Source organism: Corvus brachyrhynchos, unplaced genomic scaffold (genome assembly GCF_000691975.1).
Source record: "Corvus brachyrhynchos isolate BGI_N302 unplaced genomic scaffold, ASM69197v1 scaffold325, whole genome shotgun sequence".
In the NCBI taxonomy this organism is placed as follows: Eukaryota; Metazoa; Chordata; class Aves; order Passeriformes; family Corvidae; genus Corvus; species Corvus brachyrhynchos.
The window spans coordinates 1,367,717-1,387,107 of NW_008238356.1; the positions used below are offsets into that span (position 1 = coordinate 1,367,717).

Below are 19,391 nucleotides of genomic sequence, written 5' to 3' on the forward strand. Positions count from 1 at the left end.
GCAGGCAGAGAGACTCCTCTTCCTAAATGGACTGAACAATATTTGGAAGTGGGCGGCTGTCTCGTTGTGATAATGTTTTCATAGCATGAGCAAGAAGAGACTTCTCTTTCTAAATGGACTGAACAAGGTTATTATGGAAGTGGTAAACAGACTGAACATCTTAAGGGTTGTCTTTGAACATTGTCAGTGGGAGAAGGGAGGAAGGTGGGGGGAGGAGGAGAGTTCTGAAGGTGGTATAATTTTTTTTCCTTCTTCTTTTAGGTCTGTTAATAAACTTCTTTATATTCTTTCAAGTTTGGTGCCTGCTTTGCATTTCTCCTAATTCTTATCTCACAGCAGATAAACAGTAATGAGTATTTTGGACCAAACCACTACAGGTGTAAAAAACCTGCTGTAAATAGATATGGAATAGTCTGTCTGCCACATGTCCTTTGAGTCTAACACTCATTAGCTAAAAACCTGAAACATAATGTTTAACATCCCAAATACCACCTGCTGTCACTCAGAACAAAACACTAAAATATTTTGGTACACATGTAAGGAGCCAATTTCTATCTGAATTTTGTCACAATTCCTGCCCATAAAAATTTCACCTCTTCCCAGGTAACATGAAAGAGAAAAAGTGAGGCATGAAGAAAAGTAAAAAGGTAACTACACATGTTGGAATGTCCACTGCAAGTTATCAGGAAGAGTATTAAAATTTGAGACTCCTTTTGTGGGAAAGCACAGGCTGAAATTTTAGATGAAGGCTCCCAATACCAAAATGAGGTGAGGTCCAACAGGGGTGCAATGCCAGTCTCCTGCACCCAGCCTGCAAAAGGGGAAAGCACATTGTCAGAATACTGTATTTCATGTCTGTGAGCACTAGGAAGATTTAGCAGGAGGGAACTGTGAAGTATAGTCCAACATTTTTATTTAAACAGAACCCCACAGAACCATAACTAAATAAGGAAGCAATGCATCTGGAAACAAGCATTTTTAACTAGAAGCTACTTAGAAGATTGACAGTTCTATTAATAAAAACAAAATACTGAAAATATTAAGCATGTTGATAAATATGAATCATATCAGGAGTAAAGGAGGGTGTCTGAGATAGGCCTTCACAACCCCTGCCAATTAAAGAACAAGACCTAACACTTTATTAATGTGTTTCACCTCCTTACAAAACAAATTTGCCTTTCATAGGACTTTTCACAGAACCTCACTCCCTTAAGGAAGATTTAGGAAATATTAAGGAATAGATGAGAAAATAAGTAACTTCAGCTTTCATGACCTCACTTGCAGGTTCAAGTAGAGCAAACAGTTTATTGTTATTAATGACACCTCAAAAATCAGTTTCATACATCAGCATTATTAAATGAACAACCTAATACATAGGACCTGAATGCTGCAAGGAATTAAATACTGTCAGCATTACCAGGAACTTCACTCTCTTCTAAAAGAAAAAATTAGTACAGTGGGTGAAAGTCCAAGAGACTGGACTCTATGTCCTGGAACCTTCAGAGTGGAGACATTAAGTCCATACTGGCAAAGGCCTTAGGTTAAATTCACTTTGCTAAAAGATACTCCAACAGGAGACAAGATGGAGAAACAACTGTCTTTATTACCACTCTGACAGGTGGCGAATTTCCCCGTAATTTCTGCTAACGCTCAGAGGTCTCCAGACATCTGAAGTTCTTTATGGCTACTTGTTGCAGAACCTGCTTGTTGATTACTGTTGAGATTTTTCAATGAATCTCTGAATTTTCCCCTTTGCAATGCGACATCTTAACGTTTCAATAAATAAAAGTGTAGCTGAGCTCCATCTTCCTGCAAGGGGAAATGCTGTGGTATTCCATGGCCTCCTACCATGGGATCATGGAGAGCGAGGCACGCCCCGTTCTCCCACTGATTCTGCATAAACGACAGCATTGCCCAGAGCTGGTGCTGCCAAAGAAAGGGAGATCAGGGCTTTCCTTCATGACCTCTTCATCTGAGTATGAAAGAGCTGGCAATACTCATAACTGTCCTTGGGTTCAGAGCACAGATCTGAAATTCATGCATATGTAAATATTACTCCTCTTACTCAACTCCTGCAAATCGTAAGTCACAGTAATGCAAAAAGCTATTTAAACTTTTAAAAAGTGCTTATGTTTATTAAATGTTATCTAAAATTTATTTTCTTTCAATATTTTGATCAATTTTATACAGAATTTGTGGGGCTTTTTAGCAGTAAGGCTTAGCTGCCAACACTGAGAATATGCAATAAGGGAAATTTCAAAGGTAACGTGAAGGTAAGTGAATTGCAATTAATATAAATAAAAATAATTTTTTTCAAGTGACATCCAAAAAGTTATGGTAAAAAAGACTGCTGGCTGGAAATGAGGAACAATTCTCTTGGAAAATGAAAGAGAGTTGGCAAAGCTATTAATTTCTCTTGGAAAAAGTAATCTGTGAGCAGTACTGCTATTTAGACTGTGGAGTTCTTATAAACCTGAATAGTAAAATCAAAGCCTCCTTCCCTTGACTTTTTCTTATTAAGAAACCTGTGTGTAAAGTCCTTAATTAAGTATTTAATACAATTAAGTTTATCATTAATGTAAACAATGATCACCAAAATCTTTTAAACATTTAGAATTGTTGGTAACTCAAAGTTGAGACATTCCTAGTAGGTTCTTTAGTCATTACCTGAAGCAATGACTTCTATAAAGTTTATTTTGGTATCTAATAGAGAAGAAGAGCAGCTCAGTGGAAAGTGGTTTTGAATGTCGATGTTAAATACATCATGAAGGCTTGGATGTTTTTATACAGCTGACAGATTCCATTTTCAGGTTGAAATTTTACTACTGTTCTACTGGTCTGACATGATCTTTTCTGACTAGCTCCTGTGATGCAAAACTTCCCATCAGACAAACTCCTGTGACTGAGTGGGTAACTTTACAATACACACTTGACAACTGAAAAGGAAGTGGAGGGCAGGTCTAAATGAGAGAAAGAAAAGCCCCAGGACCAATGCAGGAATCTGTGTGGGCTTAGTAGCTTTTAGTAAAATTCCAGGTTCCACCAGTATTTCTGTCATGCCCTTTCTAAGCACATTCTCATTTTCCTCTGGCTGGAACAGCAGCAGCAGCTCTTTTCCAAAAGCAACGATTCCATGGTTCACACAGACATTTTTATATAATTGGTATCATGGCAGTTTTAAGCAGATAAAATCTTAGTGTAGTAATACCTGCAGATCTTAAAACTCTTTTCTTTTTAATTGTAAAGCAATTCATTCTTACACACCTAAGCACATGGGGTAAAAATGGCAGAATAGCAGATAAACAACAATATTTCTGAAATAAAATGCAGGTTTGTGTAATCAACCTGAACATTGAAGAAAATGCTTTTAATACCTTAATACACAAAACATTTTGAAAAGTACACACACACAAAGCACACATGGAAATAATTCACTTTTGTCATTTATGGAATTCAGTGGCTTTCAGAATTCAAGTATTTCCTTAAAGACTTCTTGGAACAAAACATTTCCATGTGTAACTGAAGTATAATACACTGACTGATAGAAAATTTCAAGCACAGAATAAAAGCTGGGAGCGAAGTATTCCTGAATTTTGGTTCCAGCAAGATGTGCAATTTTGGTTTGGATGGAGCTCCTTGTAAATGTATGTATTTCCTTATGCTTCCACAGGGCCTGCTACTGTATAAAGATGGCATCTGAGCTGGGTCTCTAATGAAATCCCTCCATGAGCCAACACTGAGCACACAATCTGGCACACAATGAAATACCAATCATCAGTCATTGCAGGAAGTTACAGCCTGAATCACCCCTGAGCAAAGTGTACAGGGAAACAAAAAAGCAAAACTTTTTTTTTTTTGCAAGATTCAGCAGTTTATACCAACTACACTAATACGATGTTTGTACATCTTTCCTTTGGTGACATGTCTAAAGAAGTGAAGGAACTCCTTCATGCTGCCTGATGCTCCTTCTTCTCATGTTTCTCCTTCAAAAATACCTTCCTTATCAAAATTTGGACATTGGAAAGCCGGACAGATACACATTAAGGTCTTAATTCTTTCACATCCCAGGAATTAAGAAGCCAACACCTTACTATATGCCTGCAAATAAGAGATGCTACTTTTCTTGCCCATAATATGTAAACCTGAATTACATCACAGGCTTTTGGTTCCCTGCTCCATGAAGTCAGTGCTATTCAGTTCAACCCCAAAGGAACAGAATCCCAGAATCAGTGAAGAGGAAGATTTTAAATCAAAGATTGAAGTCTTCAGACAGGACACCCTTTAAAGAGTATTGATGAACAGCGTAAAGGGCACAGTGTAGTGTCCCACACTCCACCCTCACCTTCCACTCTAGAGTTCAGTGGCATTCCTCACACCAAATGCCCCATACTCACAAAATGAGGAGGGAAAATATTTCATAACCAACTCCTGCATAAATTAGAAAGGCATGCAAAAAGTCTCAGTAGACCAGAAACCCTACCAAAACCACAGGCATTGCAGCAGACTGCAATCTCATCAATTATTAACCTAAGTAGGAAAAACAACTGCTTCACACATTACCCTTAGAAAAAAAAATTAAATATTTCTATATATTTAAACTGCAAGAAACATTTCCTCAGATGACTGTCTAGACTACTGTGATAAGCTGAGTTCACAATAAACTAAAAACCCAGCCAGCTACTATTTACTAGAGCTCTGTCTGTGTAGAGGCAGAAGCACAGTTTCTGTTCTTCAGATCTTTTGGGTTTGTTCAGCAAAACCGGAGGGCTTTAAGAGATTTACCTCTTGGGCTTATACAAGATTTTCAGGGAGACATTATACAGCTAAGTATCTTTTAATATAAGAAAATATAAGAAAGAAGAAAATTAAGAAAATTTATATATCCTCTCACTATAGAAACAATCCTGTTTCTCATATAGCAAGTTATTAGTCTGAGGTGGAATAAACCAGTTTAGTTTTGACACTCCATGATTTTGCAACCCTGGATGCAATGTGCTCCTTACTGGCTTCAGTAAACTACCCCTGATAATACCTGGATTACTCTTTTCCATATATTTTTATTATAGCAACTATAGCTTTTAAGGCACTGCACAATTAATGCTTATGAAGACAGATACAGTTGAAAATTTAAAGCGGATCCAATTTACAGAATTTTAAGCCTTAATACTTAATTCATTTTAAATTGAACAATGGTTTAGAATCAAACATTTTCTTTGGTTAATAACTGTCATGCCATACTTCACTGTCAGAACTGTTCCCTGTGAGGCTGCTGAGGCCCTGGCACAGGGTGCCCAGAGAAGCTGTGGCTGCCCCATCCCTGGAAGTGTCCAAGGCCAGGCTGGATTTGGAGCAACCTTGGAACATGTCCCCCGTTACGGGGGGAGCTGGAGCAAGATGATCTTTGAAGACTCTTCCAGCTCAAATCATTCTGTGATTTTATAAATCCATGATCTTCCAGTGTTGGGGAAGATGAAACAGGAAAGTCTTATAAATATGATTGCTTGACAAAAGATTTTGGGAATATGAAAACTACAGGCAACATCGACAGTAACCTACATTCCAGTTTCCCTTTTTTAGCTCTCATAGATGTCGTTTAGGTACCAAAACCAAGATATCTATATTTAACTGCAAACACTGGTTCTCAACCTGAATTCTGTTCCTAATCAGAACTCCCCAGTAGCTTCTCTGGGGTTTCCGCCAGACTTAGCAGTGCAGGAGTAAACCCCCCCGAAAAATCTGCTTTCATTGGTTTCAGCTGCTGCCCTGGGAACTGCAGAGGCAGGGGACAAACATCTCTGTGCCAGCAGGAGACAGAGTGATGATCACAGCACCCTACCAGGCTGGTGAGGGGCATTCCAGGAGGGGAACAAAGCTGTATTTTCATTTTAATTTTGTAGACCTATTTTAAAGGCATAAAATTTCTGCATTTAATTCTAATACAAAGTGCAACAACCCCACTTCTGTAACACTTTAGCACTTGCCTGTCCTATGCTGGAACAAACAGAGAAGTTGTGAGGATTTCAAGTGCTTCAAAAGCAGCAAAGCTGCTGCATTGAAGGATTTTTACCTTTTTCTTTTGCTGGTGCCAAAGAAACAGAGTGTCATTCAAATACTGGGGTTTAAGTAAAAAATAAAAGAGGAGAGTAACTGACTTCTCACACCACTTTCTTCATCACTACTGCAATCAGCATGATTAGCATTACCCATGTAACCTTTGAAACTGCTAAAAATGTGAAATCTCTCCAGACCTAGAAGACAGAAATTTTCCAAAACCCTGCTAACAACAAGGAAACATATACTCTGTAGGCACCTTATGGGTTTTTAGTGCTTTAGGTAGACATTTGCCTTTGAAAACCTTGTTTTTGGAGATAATGGTGGATGGCAAAAGCAGGGAATGTAGTGCCAGAACCCTGTAACTCCACCAGGTACTGACATTTGAGAGCATGAAAGCAGCTTTCTGAACCTGCCCTGCTGTAATCCATCAGGGGTTGATGTGGGCCAGTATCTACAGGTCAGAACCTGTAACAGAAAAAGGAGCTTGTTGAGCAGGGACTGCACTTAAATGTGACACCTCTAGCCTCAAAAAAACCTCCCAAAATATCTAACCGGTTCTTCCAACACAGATAATCTGACCTGCTGTCCTGAATCAGGTACCTACCTGTCTGATAAAGCTTTGCCTCTTACTGCTGCAGGTATTTGGAATTGTTATCCCTTATTATCTCCAAGAGAAATCAAAGGTGTGCTTTCTTATTCTAAACTGAACCTTCTTTTGTTAAAAACAACATGACCATTGTGGCATTTTGCTTGTAATCAGCTTTCCACTAAGTGTCAGAAAAGCTGACAGAAATGCTTTCTAACAAAAAATTTAAGAGGTGGAAGTAGACAAGAATGGTGAAAATTGCAAATTTTAGGAAGATTCACAATCTACAGTTTTAAACTACTGCTGACTTATTTCTAGTTCATTTTATTAAACTAAACTTAATTTAGACTTAAAGTTGATGATTTAACACTTGTATTTACCTCAGTGACCGTGAACATCCCCTGTGAACTGACCTGTGTACTTTTGAGCATGCTACAATAAACTAATTAGTTTTTTCTTCACTCAACAGGCCTTGCACACCTCCTTTATGAACCAGCAGAAAATATCCCAAGACCACATGCTCCACTTCTCAAAGGCTAAAATTGGACTGAAGATGAATTAAACTAATGTTTATAGCAGGTCAGTCTTTCATTTACTGTACACTGAAAGAAAAGCAGCAGGAAGATCATAAAAAACCTCTGTTCTGGCTCAGGATGATAGCAGCCATTAATAAAGGAAAAAAACCCAACCCCACAGCAAAATTAAAAAGTTACCTTCCCAAGACTCCCACAAAAAGAGAAGAAGTTGTTGATCAAAAAAACATTTTTGATTTAAGCACCTGAACAAAGTTTGGGGGAAACAGAAGTAAACCAGATGAGAAGAACAGGTTGCTTTATTGCCACCTGTGCAGCAAAAAACCACAGCTGGCAAAGGGGAAACCTCTGGAACATGACCTGTCACAGTTTCCATGGCAAGATGTTCTCTTGCTCATTTAGACCTGATCACTGTCACTTAAACACACCAAGCATCTTCAGCAACACTACACACTAAATATATATATTTCTTCTTAATAAAAAAACGGGATTAGAGAAGTATTGACTCCTATATAAATCTCTGACAGTTTGCTATACTAGCCTGATTTTAACTGCATGTATTATCCCCCAAACATCTTTTTATCCTCCATGCCTATCAGCTGCTTCAGCATGCATCCACTTCAGTTCTGTATTCTTTACTCTTTAGCCTCAGTTACCATACACTAACAGCATTTTAACTGAGGATGCTTTTTGCTTCCTCCTACTTGTTTCTCTGTGCTGTTGATAAGCTTCTCCATCCACTTCCCAGCCTGAAGAAAAAGCCCTTTTTCTCATTTAATATTCATAGAATCTTAGTCTCACAGAATGGTTTGGGTTGGAAGGGACCCTAAAGGTCAGCTCGTTCCAATCCCCTGTAATAGGCAGGGACAACTTCCACTATCCCAGGTTGCTCCAAGCCCCAGTGTCCAACCTGGCCTTGGACACTTCCAGGGATCCAGGGGCAGCCACAGCTTCTCTAGACAACCTCTGCCAGGAATTCATCTCCCTCAAAGGGAAGAATTTCTTCCCAGTATCTCATATCTAATCCTGCCTTGTGTCAGTTTAAAGCCATCACCCCTTATCCTATCCCTACCTGCCCTTGTAATCCCTCTCCAGATCTGTTGTAGGCCCCCTTTAGCTATTGGAAAGCTGCTATTCAAATACTGTATTTCCTTATTTTTCCCTGTTTCTTACCTGTCAAAGCTTGATAGCTTTACCTGAAATCCTCTTCCCTCTTCAAAAGGATGCTCTTCCTAAGCTACAAATTTCTACTCATTCCAAACCCTTTTGCTTCCATTATGAGCCACTTAACTACAGGGTAAGAACTCGTCTTTCTCCCTCTATATGGGATGAAGGCAAACTTAGATCAGTGACAGGATTTGCCTTTCCCACTTCCTCCTCCCTTTAACCCATGATAAAGAAGGAAGAAAACATCCCTGCATTTCCACAGCTTCATATCTCTAAAGATTATTAATTTTAAAAAATGCACAGGCCATGAGCACTAATACAAGTATCATTCAGAGTGTTGAGAAACCAGAGGAATTGGTCATGCTAGAAAAAAAAATAGTTCTTATGTGTACAACTAAGAATGAGGCCTCTTATTCTGTTGCTTTTTCTTTTTTCTAGTCTTTTCACTGAGGAAAACTTAACTGCAGAAATTTCATCCTTCTCCTAACCCCCCCCCCCCCCCCTTAAAAACACCACACAAAAAGCTTGGATCGTGTGTGCTTACAAATCAAAGACAAGCAGCTGACCAAAGACCAGGTTTGACGGGAAGTATAAGAGGTCAGTGTACATATCAGAAAAAGCAGGAGCTCCCAAACAGGTGTTGCTCTCTTTTTAGCCCAGCAGAAAGCCTCAAGTTAAATACTCTAATCATGCCAGTCATTATTTACTGCTCAGCCTCCTGTCTCCAGCCCGGAAATTAGTCTGCTCAGAGCCCAGATAGCTGAAAAAACAGCCACATTTTATCATACAGCTTGGGCTGGGAGGCCAAGCTGAAGGAAAGCTACAGATGTTCTATATTAGGAAGAAAATACCTAATTTTAAAGAACTTAAATTACAGAACAATAAAAAGTGTGCATTTAAAACACAATGATGTAAAAAAAATAACAAAACAACATCTCTTATAACTTTGATGTAATTTGCAAGGGAAGTTCCCATATCCTTAAACTATACAATTTTACTTAAATAGTTATGAACTGCTGCTAAATTCAGTTTAAAATTAAACCACTGAGACACTTCTTGCTGTAAAATACTACAGGCAACTATGGTAACCAATAGATGAAGACATCACTGCACCCTGCTATTTATTGGAAAGCATAAACTATCACATTAAGAGCATAAATTAGAAATTACTATCAAACTAAAGAAGGCATTTAAGGCAGCTCTTACAGTATTTTCATGTACTCCACCTCATGTAAAGCATAAACAAAATTAGCTCTTAGATACTTTTTATAGTCCTTATGAAGATATACTATAGGAGTCATCTTTCTTTAACTGAATAACAGTAAAATAAATTAGTAACTTCTTTATTTGAAGATGAGAAAGTCTATGCAACACCAAGATCAGGCAAAATTGTACTTTTCCCTGTCAAAGTTGTAAAAGCATACTATATTACATTAAATACATTAAATAGTTATTATATATGCAATTATGTATGCTAGATATATGCTGTATTTTATTGACAGTGACAGAAGCAAATTTGGCTTGCTACATCCAATTTCAAGCAATAAAATGTAGATCTTTAATTGAAATAACTCAATTTTCAAATGCCCACTTAACACAGATGAAGTCTTGCAGAACAAGAGCACTCTACAGAAAACTGAAAATCTAAGACTTTCAAGGGCAGCTGGGAAATATGGATGTCAAAACACTGATGGTTAAATTCTTGTACAGGGCTTTAGTTCTGCAGCTAAAAACTTCACAATGAATGGTAAGAAAGAAAACCAAAACCCTTTTATCATCATAAAAGTTAAGCTGCAACACCCACATGTGCTAGAATCTTTTAAACTTTGAAGGTCAAACTATCTAAAGTATAAAAATCATTACTAAAAACTCTGAGCCATCATCACAGCTGGAGTCTGTCATATGCATTAACAAGATTCAACAGCCCTGAATCTAGTCAGAAAACAGAAGCAAATCTTAACTAGGAATGATTTATTTTATCTGGGACCAAAAGCAAGCTTACCAAGTTGTCTGACAAGAAATAAAAAGCAAGTCTGAATGCAATCAACTGAATTAAAAAAAAAAAAAAAAAGAAAGAAATAATTTTAAATATTGCAATTCTATCATGCCATAGTTCAGCTGTAACTATAATCCATCTTGGACACATAGCCCAGATTGCAGAATTTGTGATTAAGATCCATCAGAAGTGAGTCTCAAACTATAAATTAACCTAACATTGTCCAATCCCTTGAAAATCCATTCTAAACAGAGAGACTTAGTAGTCTCTGATTTTCGACAGGTATACATTCTGAATAGGCATATCTCTGAATGGATATAAAATGGCTGTAAGTATTAAAATTTTTTTCTTCATATTTCTCCACTAACCAAACTATATAGGATCTGAGTCCTTGTGCTTGCTTCATAAGGAGCAACTACAGAGAATGGAGTAAACAGAAAACTGTAAATCAGGTTTTAAGAATGAAAACAACAACCAGCTAGAGACAAACAAACTGATCCTTTATATTCATCTCATGCTTGTGATACCTAGTGGGTATATAAAATATCCTGGAATAGCAAATAGAAACTCCTGCTTTGTCAGTGTTTGGGTTTTTATTTCCTTTACCTCTGTGAAAATGATTTCATTTTCACAGTTAACAAATGTAAAAAAAAAAAAAAAAAAAAAATTAAAAAACATAGAAAAAGGTGCAAGATATTGCCCCAATTTATACAAAGCTCTGAGCATTTTAGAGCTGAATTCGAAAAAGGGAGTTCCACAGGATTCCCTTTGGCAGCCATTTCTAAGCACAGGAATGACAAGGAGGTGTGTGGGCTGCCTCAGGGTGAGTGCAGCATTAACCACAGGGATGTGGTCCTGAACCTCCCTTTGGCACTTCAGGTACTGCATCAGAGTATTGTGTCCAGTCCTGGACTCCCAACACATGAAAATGATGGGCACGCTGGACAAAGTCCATAGGAGAGCCACCAAATATGCCAGGGACAGAGAAAACTTGCTCTTTGTGGAGGAACCTGAGTTCATCCAGCCTTAAGGAGTTTTTTTTAAGGTTTCAAGGGGACTTTACTGCTGTTTATAACCGTCTGTTCAGCAGATTTCTAAGTTAAGCCATCTCTAAGATGCATTCTGGAATAAGAATGGGCTTAGGAACTGATTCCTGTACTATAGTAATTGGTTATTTTTTCAGTCCTTCTCTGACTTGCTCCTAACTAACCAGAGCAAATTACTTCCCAAGTTCCTCTCACGAAAGAGGTATTATACAGAAAAAAAATCCTTCAGTCGTCTAGACTTACACAATCCTAACACCACCAGTAATTTTGCTGGATTGTTATTTCACAGAGCTGAAAGCAAAAGACAGCTAATCTTTTAACTATCATATGAACAAAATATGCAACCTAAATTAGCTGAAATTCCTACCAATTAGGCTTCGCACTTGTCAATTTTTAATGCATCTGGCAAACAAAAAAAAAGGAAGACACTTTCTAAAATTACAAAAAATAATTGGCTTATTGAAAGTTTACTGGCTCAGCCAAAAATCTACACAGCATAAAACATGTACACACAGCATTTTTTGTATACAACTACTCACAGTTTCCCTACTTAAATTTCTTTTACCTCTTTGGCACTGAGGGCCAGTGAAGCCGTAGACACAAGCACAGCGATTGGGTCCAACACACCGTCCTCCATTCTGACAGCCACTTTCACAGAGAGCTTCAATCAACAAAAAACAAACAAACAAAAAGTTTTAAAATGTCATGGCGGTGATATTTCCAAGATTAATATATGCAGCATTTAAAAAAATATTTGTTTTTCTCCCACTGCTCTAAGCCTTTCTAGGCCTGAAGATGAAGCTGATCTCTCTCCTACCATCTCCATCAGGAAGGGCTGTGCAAATCAAATTCCATTAATACCTGCTGATGCTAACTGCAAACAGCTGCTTAGCACAGATTCAGCACAGATTAATAGCAGATGTTTAACCTCAGTATATTTTAATCTGCTGTGCAGCTTTAGTCACTAATCATGAGAACTTATATCCCTCACTGAAGTTAGCTATCTATCAAACCTCAACTATTTTCACAGGGGTTTTGGGCATATTAAGTTGTGTCATTCAGTCACAAGAGCAACAAACCTTTCAGGAAGAGAAAGGGGCCCAAGAGACAGATAATCATCTCTCAGAGTTGGTACTGCTGGAAGAAGGAGTGATATTTAGAGGCAAGGGAAAATAATTACCCACTTAACTCATCTTTTAAGTACCTGGAAAAACAATGTTTCTTTAAAGATTCCAACAAAAATTAAAATTTTTGTGGGGAGGGAGGAAGCTGGGGGATGAAAGGGTTATAAATCCACAGTATATTTATATGAAGAAGATATTTCATTGTCATGGGACTTCAGAGCACCCACTCATACTCTTTACCAATGGTCTGAATCAAGAACAAAGCTTTCTGCCAAACCACTGAATTGTCTCATTGCAAAAGGAAGACAGTTCTTCAGAGAGGCTGCAAAACACCTTAAAAGAGTGCCTTAACTAACTAATTTTATCTATTTTCAAGCTCATTGTTTCAAAATTGTCCAAAATTAGCCCATGATCCAAATCAAAGCATTACAGCTTACAGCACAGTCACAAAACCTCTAAAACTTTAAATTTTTTGGTCTAGAAGTCCTTAGGCTGCCTTCCTACATGTCTCCTCAGTTTGAATGTGGCATTTGTAACACATTTAAATATCCAAAAGAATATTAGCAAAAGAACGTCAGAAACCTAGAGAAGGTAATCATTTCAAACTGGAAAAAGGTACACATGCCTCCTGTATCATACTGGGGAGCATAAAATATATTGCTTTGTGGAAATGTGATAAAGCCTTACTTCTTACCAAGAACCAGCAAACAGAATTACCTTTTACTGAGAATGCACACATAAAATGAAGATATTTTGCTGCATGTGTTGCATCACTGAATTAATGAACAATAACACTTCAGCAAGACAATTAATTTAATTACATACAATTAAATTTTTCTAAATAGAAATAAAAACATATTTACATTGTTACAACTCTCTAGAAGACAGATATTCAATCTTGCTTGAAATTGTAACTCTCCTATACACTGAAACCAATCTCCAGAGTTTGTTCAGATTTTTCTGGATTGCTTCAGGGTCACCACTTGAAAATGCAATCATCTTTTCACCTGTTCACTGGAAATTTGCCTCATCTCAGAGCATTCAGGTGTTGACCCAATACTTTAACAAAAGCAGGAAGGGACCAGCAACTCTTAATAGCAAATTTCATTGACTAGGGTCACAGTTTAGGATTACAACTATTTGCTAAAATTTTAGAGAGTTTTATCCAGTTAAAGCAAGAACAAGACTGTTTTTCAGCATTTACAAAAATGACTAAGGCAAAAAAAATTATCTTCCACAATATTCAGTCTGTCTGGTCTTTGCATAGCTGCCCTCTGTTTGTCTCTAGTTCTTTCAGACTACTTTATGCAATTAATTTCTCTGTTAATTAGTAGTCAGCTGGCCTCAGAGTACGCTTTGAGTCTTTCTTCATCCCTGCAGCCTTTAGGGACTTTTACTGTTTGCTAAATGTCTACAGCTTGTAAACACTGTGCTGTTACAGGTAAAGCTAGGCAAATAATTGACTTTCTAGCTTGTCTGCCAACCCAAGAAGGCATCCAATAGCTTGAACCATATTTAATTCTTTTTTCCTTAGACAACTAGAAAACAGAAAATGTGCTTCAACCCAGCAGTGAGACTATTGTTCTGAGGTAGAGAAAACTTTGTTAAAGAGAATGAAAATTAGTGAACATCTGGTATGAAGAGTGGGATGTATAGTGATGTTGCTCCCCAAGGGTTTTCCAAAACTGCTTGGTGAATCCGATCTGTAATTTGAATTTTAGAGAATACAAATGCACTTGGTGCACAAACCAACTGCTAGCTAAACGCCATACGCCAAACTCAGCATTTCTTTCAGGTGTTTCACTGCTTTTCAGAAAACTGGCTGCTTCACCTTCCTCCTCTAAGTAAAGGAAGAGGTTCAGCTGGCAGAACTCCCGTGGCTTTGCTTTGAAAAGGGACAGAGCAGTGACTTACGCTGCTCACAGTGGGCCCCAGAGAAGCCCTTCTCGCACTGGCACTGCTCGTCCACGCACGTCCCGCCATTCCTGCAGCTGATACTGCACTGCTGTGCTGCAGAGAGACACCCAAAATCAGCCAAAAACACACAATGGGCAGCAAACAGGCACAAAAGAATGAGTTGTTACGGTCTTTGAAATGGGATCTGAATTATGAGCTTTGTACCATATAGGCTATATATTTTAACTGTAGACTCATGGAGATGTTTTCTCGAGCTTTGCACGACTGCTATGTAGCAACTCAGAACTTTTCATTACATTGGAGACGGTACAATCTTAATTTCTTAACAAACTGGACTCAATGAAAATGTAAATACCACACACATTCATTTGTAAACTTCTTTTTTCTTTAAGCACATTTTATTTAAATTTGCCACACAGAATAAACAGGCACATGTGGTATAACAAATTTGATCAAGAACTTGAGATATTTTACTTAAGCATAATTTACATTTATGTATGCAGTAATGACAAGTTATTTTTAAAGAAGTTGGCATTTTTTCCACTGAAACTTAAAGAGAATGACTTTAAATGAAATCTCTAATGAAAACACAGTAAGTCCTTACCAGGTTTTGATCCACATGTAGGTGATATCTGCCCACTGGCACAAGTGCACATGTTAGGACGGGAACAAAATCCATCGCCACAGCTATTTCTGCAAATTGCTGAGGAGCAACACAGAAAGACAGTGACAGGGATTAACAGCAACCTGAATCTTAAACTGCAACACTTGAAAACTCACTTCATTGGGACAGCTATTATATGTGCAAAGGTAATTTTAAGTTAAATAAAGCAAACTGAATTTTGGCATGATCAGTATCTCTTGACAAATCTGAAGAGAGTCAGAATCAAATCAAGCACATACTCAAACACTGATCTGACCACTGGAACCAGGTAATCAACTCATTCCCTAATTAGAAATACCAGCCAATTATGCAAGCAATGTAAAATTATTAAAAATAGGTCTTTTAGACCACAAGGCTTGTGGAAAACATTACCAACAGTCCAAGATTTGAAGGAATATAAACAATGCCAATTCATGCTATGGGCTTCACTCTTAAAATCACCATTTTAAAGGCATTTTAGGGTCTTTTTTTTTTTCCCCTAACATTATCCACTCTTTACCCAATGAAGTTTTGTGTGAAGTCAATGTCCAAATGCTGGACCTCGCAGATTTTGTGTTGTTTCCCTAATCATAGTTTTCTGTACACAGGTAGTCTCACACTTTTATTTAGAAACTAACTATAAAAACCCCAGGAAAGCCTGTCTACCCCATATGTGTGTGTCATGTGCCTGATGTTGTGCCATCCTCCTGATGTCCCAAAGTCCTTCCTTCCCTTCTCACTCACCATCCAGCACAGCTCCATTGCAAAAAGTAGTGACAGAACCACAGAAAAAGAGCTAAAAGGCTAAAGACAGATTCTAAAGCAGATCCAAATTAATACATCAAATTAATCTGCTCAACTAGCAAATTAATCAAAAGACAGCCTGAAGGAGTAAGAGCCACTATAGCACAATGCAGGAGGACTTCAAAAAGACACATATTGTGCAACAAACCACTTGTACAGCAAAAAAACCCCAAAACAAACAAAAAAACCTCCCCAAGAATCACAATTTCTTTGTAAATAAGCCTAGAGTTTTGTGAGAACCAAATAATCTGGCAGTACCTCTCCACTGAAGGACTACAATGGAACAAATACCTTCAGTACAACTCTTGCCAACACAACTCAAATGTAGATGTAGCATCATCTACATTTATCATTAAATTCCACTACAACTTTGCCTCAAATGTGAAGGCAGAAGAAATGAAAGAGTTTGTGGGATTTTGCTATTGGAAGTAGAGACACACCATGGACTGACTTGAAATACTTTTCCATGAGCAGAAGTAAAAGTGAGAAATAGGACTTGGATTTAGAGCACTTGACAAGCACAGGAAACAGGGCTGTTTTCATATATTCCTGTTCCATCCATCTTTATACAACACAGGTTAATCTCCTGATAAAGAAAGGTTTCTATTTAGCTCATTTTGTTACTTTATTATCTGTTCAGGAGTAATTTTTTTACCAATTGAAAGCTGTAGACTTTCAGGCATATCCTAAATATACTTTCATCAGAACAGTTTATTCTACACAGCAAAAGAGTAAACCTAAGCAGACCTGTGGTTTTTAGATAAAAGTTCACTTTCAATCATAAATGTGCCACAGACCACCAACAACCACCATCACATCATCAACTGGAAACACTGTCAGGTCAGAATGGTTTCTTGTTGATCTACCACTGGCTCATAGATTTCTCCTCATAAAATAATACTTTAAGAACACCAGTTGCAATATGCATCAATTATAATCAGCACACCTACAAAAAGAAACCTGATAGCTTGTCCAGCATCCTGTGCAGGAGGTTCTGTCTAGATGAAGAACTCTAGCTAAAGGGAACATCGTCTCAACAGGCATTAAATGTGACCACAGAAATGTATACACTTAAACATTCACCAAAAAGAAAGCAACAGAAAAGTGTCACAGACAATATTATAGATGGTCTGCCAAAATTATTCACCCTCTAAACATCTTAGAAAGCTGCAATTAGACTCCAATAAGTAAACAGGAGCTAAAAACTGTCCTTTGTGCACATAAATAAATACATCAAAGATTATTCTGGCTGTGGACAGACCTGAGACCAAGGTGTTTAAGAGGCACTGAGAGTCACAATTTAATGGTATCTTGTAAGGATTGCTGAAAGCCCCCAATAACATTTGAGCCAGACACATGGCTGAATCTGAAAAGCCTATCAACAGTGCAATAGGCAGCCTAAATCCTTCTTAAAGACTCTACTTTACATTAAGTAAGACAGTACTGAAAGAGTTTATGAATGTGAACAGAACATTTTGATGAAATCCTTTTATTCCGCGGGGACATTGATAAAAGTATCTTCCTCTGAATGACACTGTTATCCTTTGCTGGGAAATTCTGGGTCAACTTTAGGTGAAAGTAAGTGATACATGGCACAGTTATCCCCAATATTAGCAAGACAAGTTTACTCATGTAAAACCAATAGATGTGAACAGGTGAGAGAGGCGTGGAATCCTAAAAAACAAAGCCACCAAAGGTCAAAAGTTTGGAAGACCTTGGCTTATCACCCTTTCCTTCCCTAGTTTCATCCTACATGTCGGCAGTTTATCAAATGGAGTATCACAAAAACCTCCACTGCTTACATAAAGAGCAGTGTGCTCTTGAACCTGAATTTTGAAGTTGAGCACACTTATTAACAAAACAGACAGTGACAGGGTAGAATGAGTGGAAACAAACTAAAAATTTAAGGTCTGAAGGAAGCATGTGTCTACTATCAGCTTTAATCTATGAGAAAGAAAATTAAACTTAATTTTCTATTTCATTGTAAACATCTCCTAAGACATCACCCCCAGTGAGCATATTCCCCACACACACAGCTTTTTTTCTTTTTTTTGCCATGCCATGTATCCTAAAAGTCACATTTGTCAGCACAGTACCTAACATGACCAGACAGTAGCCACGTCTACATGCCTGGCAGCTATTAATACACAACTAAAAATGACAGAGAAAAGAGATGTAAAGAAGCTTTCTGTTTGATTGTAATTCCAAGTTTCAGAGAACAAGATCTGATTTGCTTATATCAAGACCTTTGGCTTTTTTTTCCTCTGTTACTAGAGTTGAGTATTTGATTTGACAAAGTTTTTTTCCTTTTTCCTTCGTTGTCGTCAGTTTTCTCAAAAAACTAGGTGGTGACATGTCTCTTATAAACACACCAAGGCCATTGGGCAGCCCTTCAGTTACAAGGAATGTGGACATGTAAATCCATTATGGTTTTTTTTTTCCTTTTCTTATTTTTAAAAGTAAGGTGAAACACAGAACTGAATTGGCTTTTCTCATACTGAATGGATCAGTGACTCGTAGAAAAATATTTACTTTTATTGTTACCCCTTGAGCAGTAGAAGCTTGGAGTCACACTTACGAACAATGCACTGATTTCCTCCAGGAAGTGTCTTCCATCCAGGGCAACAGTAGGAACGAAATCTAGAGCCACACACATTTGGCCTGTGACACAGACAAAGCAGTAAATGTGTATGGGAAAATATGAACCACTCTAAAGAGAATTTAATGTTTTACATACACAGGTACAGGAAGAATCCAGCTGCATAAAACAAACAACAAAAAAGAGCATAGCAAAGTTGTCTACAAAAAAAAAAATCCTCCCCAAAGGAACAAAATCTTCCTCCAAGGCATTTTATTTTGGGTTAGTTCAACTGATTAGTATGAAGAGGAGAGATAAATGACGCAAGACCGGGCCACTATTCATCCTTGTTGCAACAACTGAGGATATGGAAGGGATGAGTTTGATTCTGGATTCATACAAAGTCTGAGAAACCTTGCTATAAAAACGGGCTCCATGCTGTCATCTCACACAGGACAGAAGAGATCCCTGCTCATAAAGACACATAACCTCAAAAAAGCAAGAAGTCCCCAAAACATCAGAAGAAGAAAACCAAACAGACTTTGCACCATTTCTTTGCAGAAGCCAAAAAAAAGTGAGTGTCAAAGTATCTCAGTATTGGAACGTGTTGGATCAAGGAGCCCAATGGGGTCAATTCGTTAGCTGTAACATAGCCCCACACAAATCCTGCTTTTAATTAAATCGCACTAATTAGGAGACCAGATTCCACAGGCAAGGACCAAACTCCCAGTTCAGCGAACCGTAAGTCCTCAGCCACACAAAGGGGCGGGAAGGGGAGCGGCTCCGGGGGCACACACGAAGACCACCGGCAAGGGGCTGTGGCTGGGGAGATGCCCGGGGGAGCGCACAGGCGGCGGGGAAGGGGTATCAGCCTTGTCCCTACCCTCGGAGCGCGTCCTGCTGTCCTCGCCGGCGGACCCGGCCGGCGGCGCTCCCGGCCCCG

The 19,391-nt window shown here is 38.2% G+C and overlaps 1 protein-coding gene across 1 annotated transcript in view; it reads right to left on the reverse strand.

Annotated features, from left to right (window-relative positions):
* FBN2 (fibrillin 2) overlaps positions 1 to 19,391 on the reverse strand; it is a 120,567-nt gene that overhangs the window by 99,864 nt on the left and 1,312 nt on the right. Inside the window, exons 2-6 of the mRNA XM_017735475.1 lie at positions 19,332 to 19,388; positions 18,449 to 18,531; positions 15,028 to 15,126; positions 14,421 to 14,516; positions 11,948 to 12,043 (exon numbers count right to left, since the gene is read on the reverse strand). Coding sequence (XP_017590964.1) covers positions 11,948 to 12,043; positions 14,421 to 14,516; positions 15,028 to 15,126; positions 18,449 to 18,531; positions 19,332 to 19,388 — 431 coding nt within the window. The remainder of the gene's footprint in view (positions 1 to 11,947; positions 12,044 to 14,420; positions 14,517 to 15,027; positions 15,127 to 18,448; positions 18,532 to 19,331; positions 19,389 to 19,391) is intronic.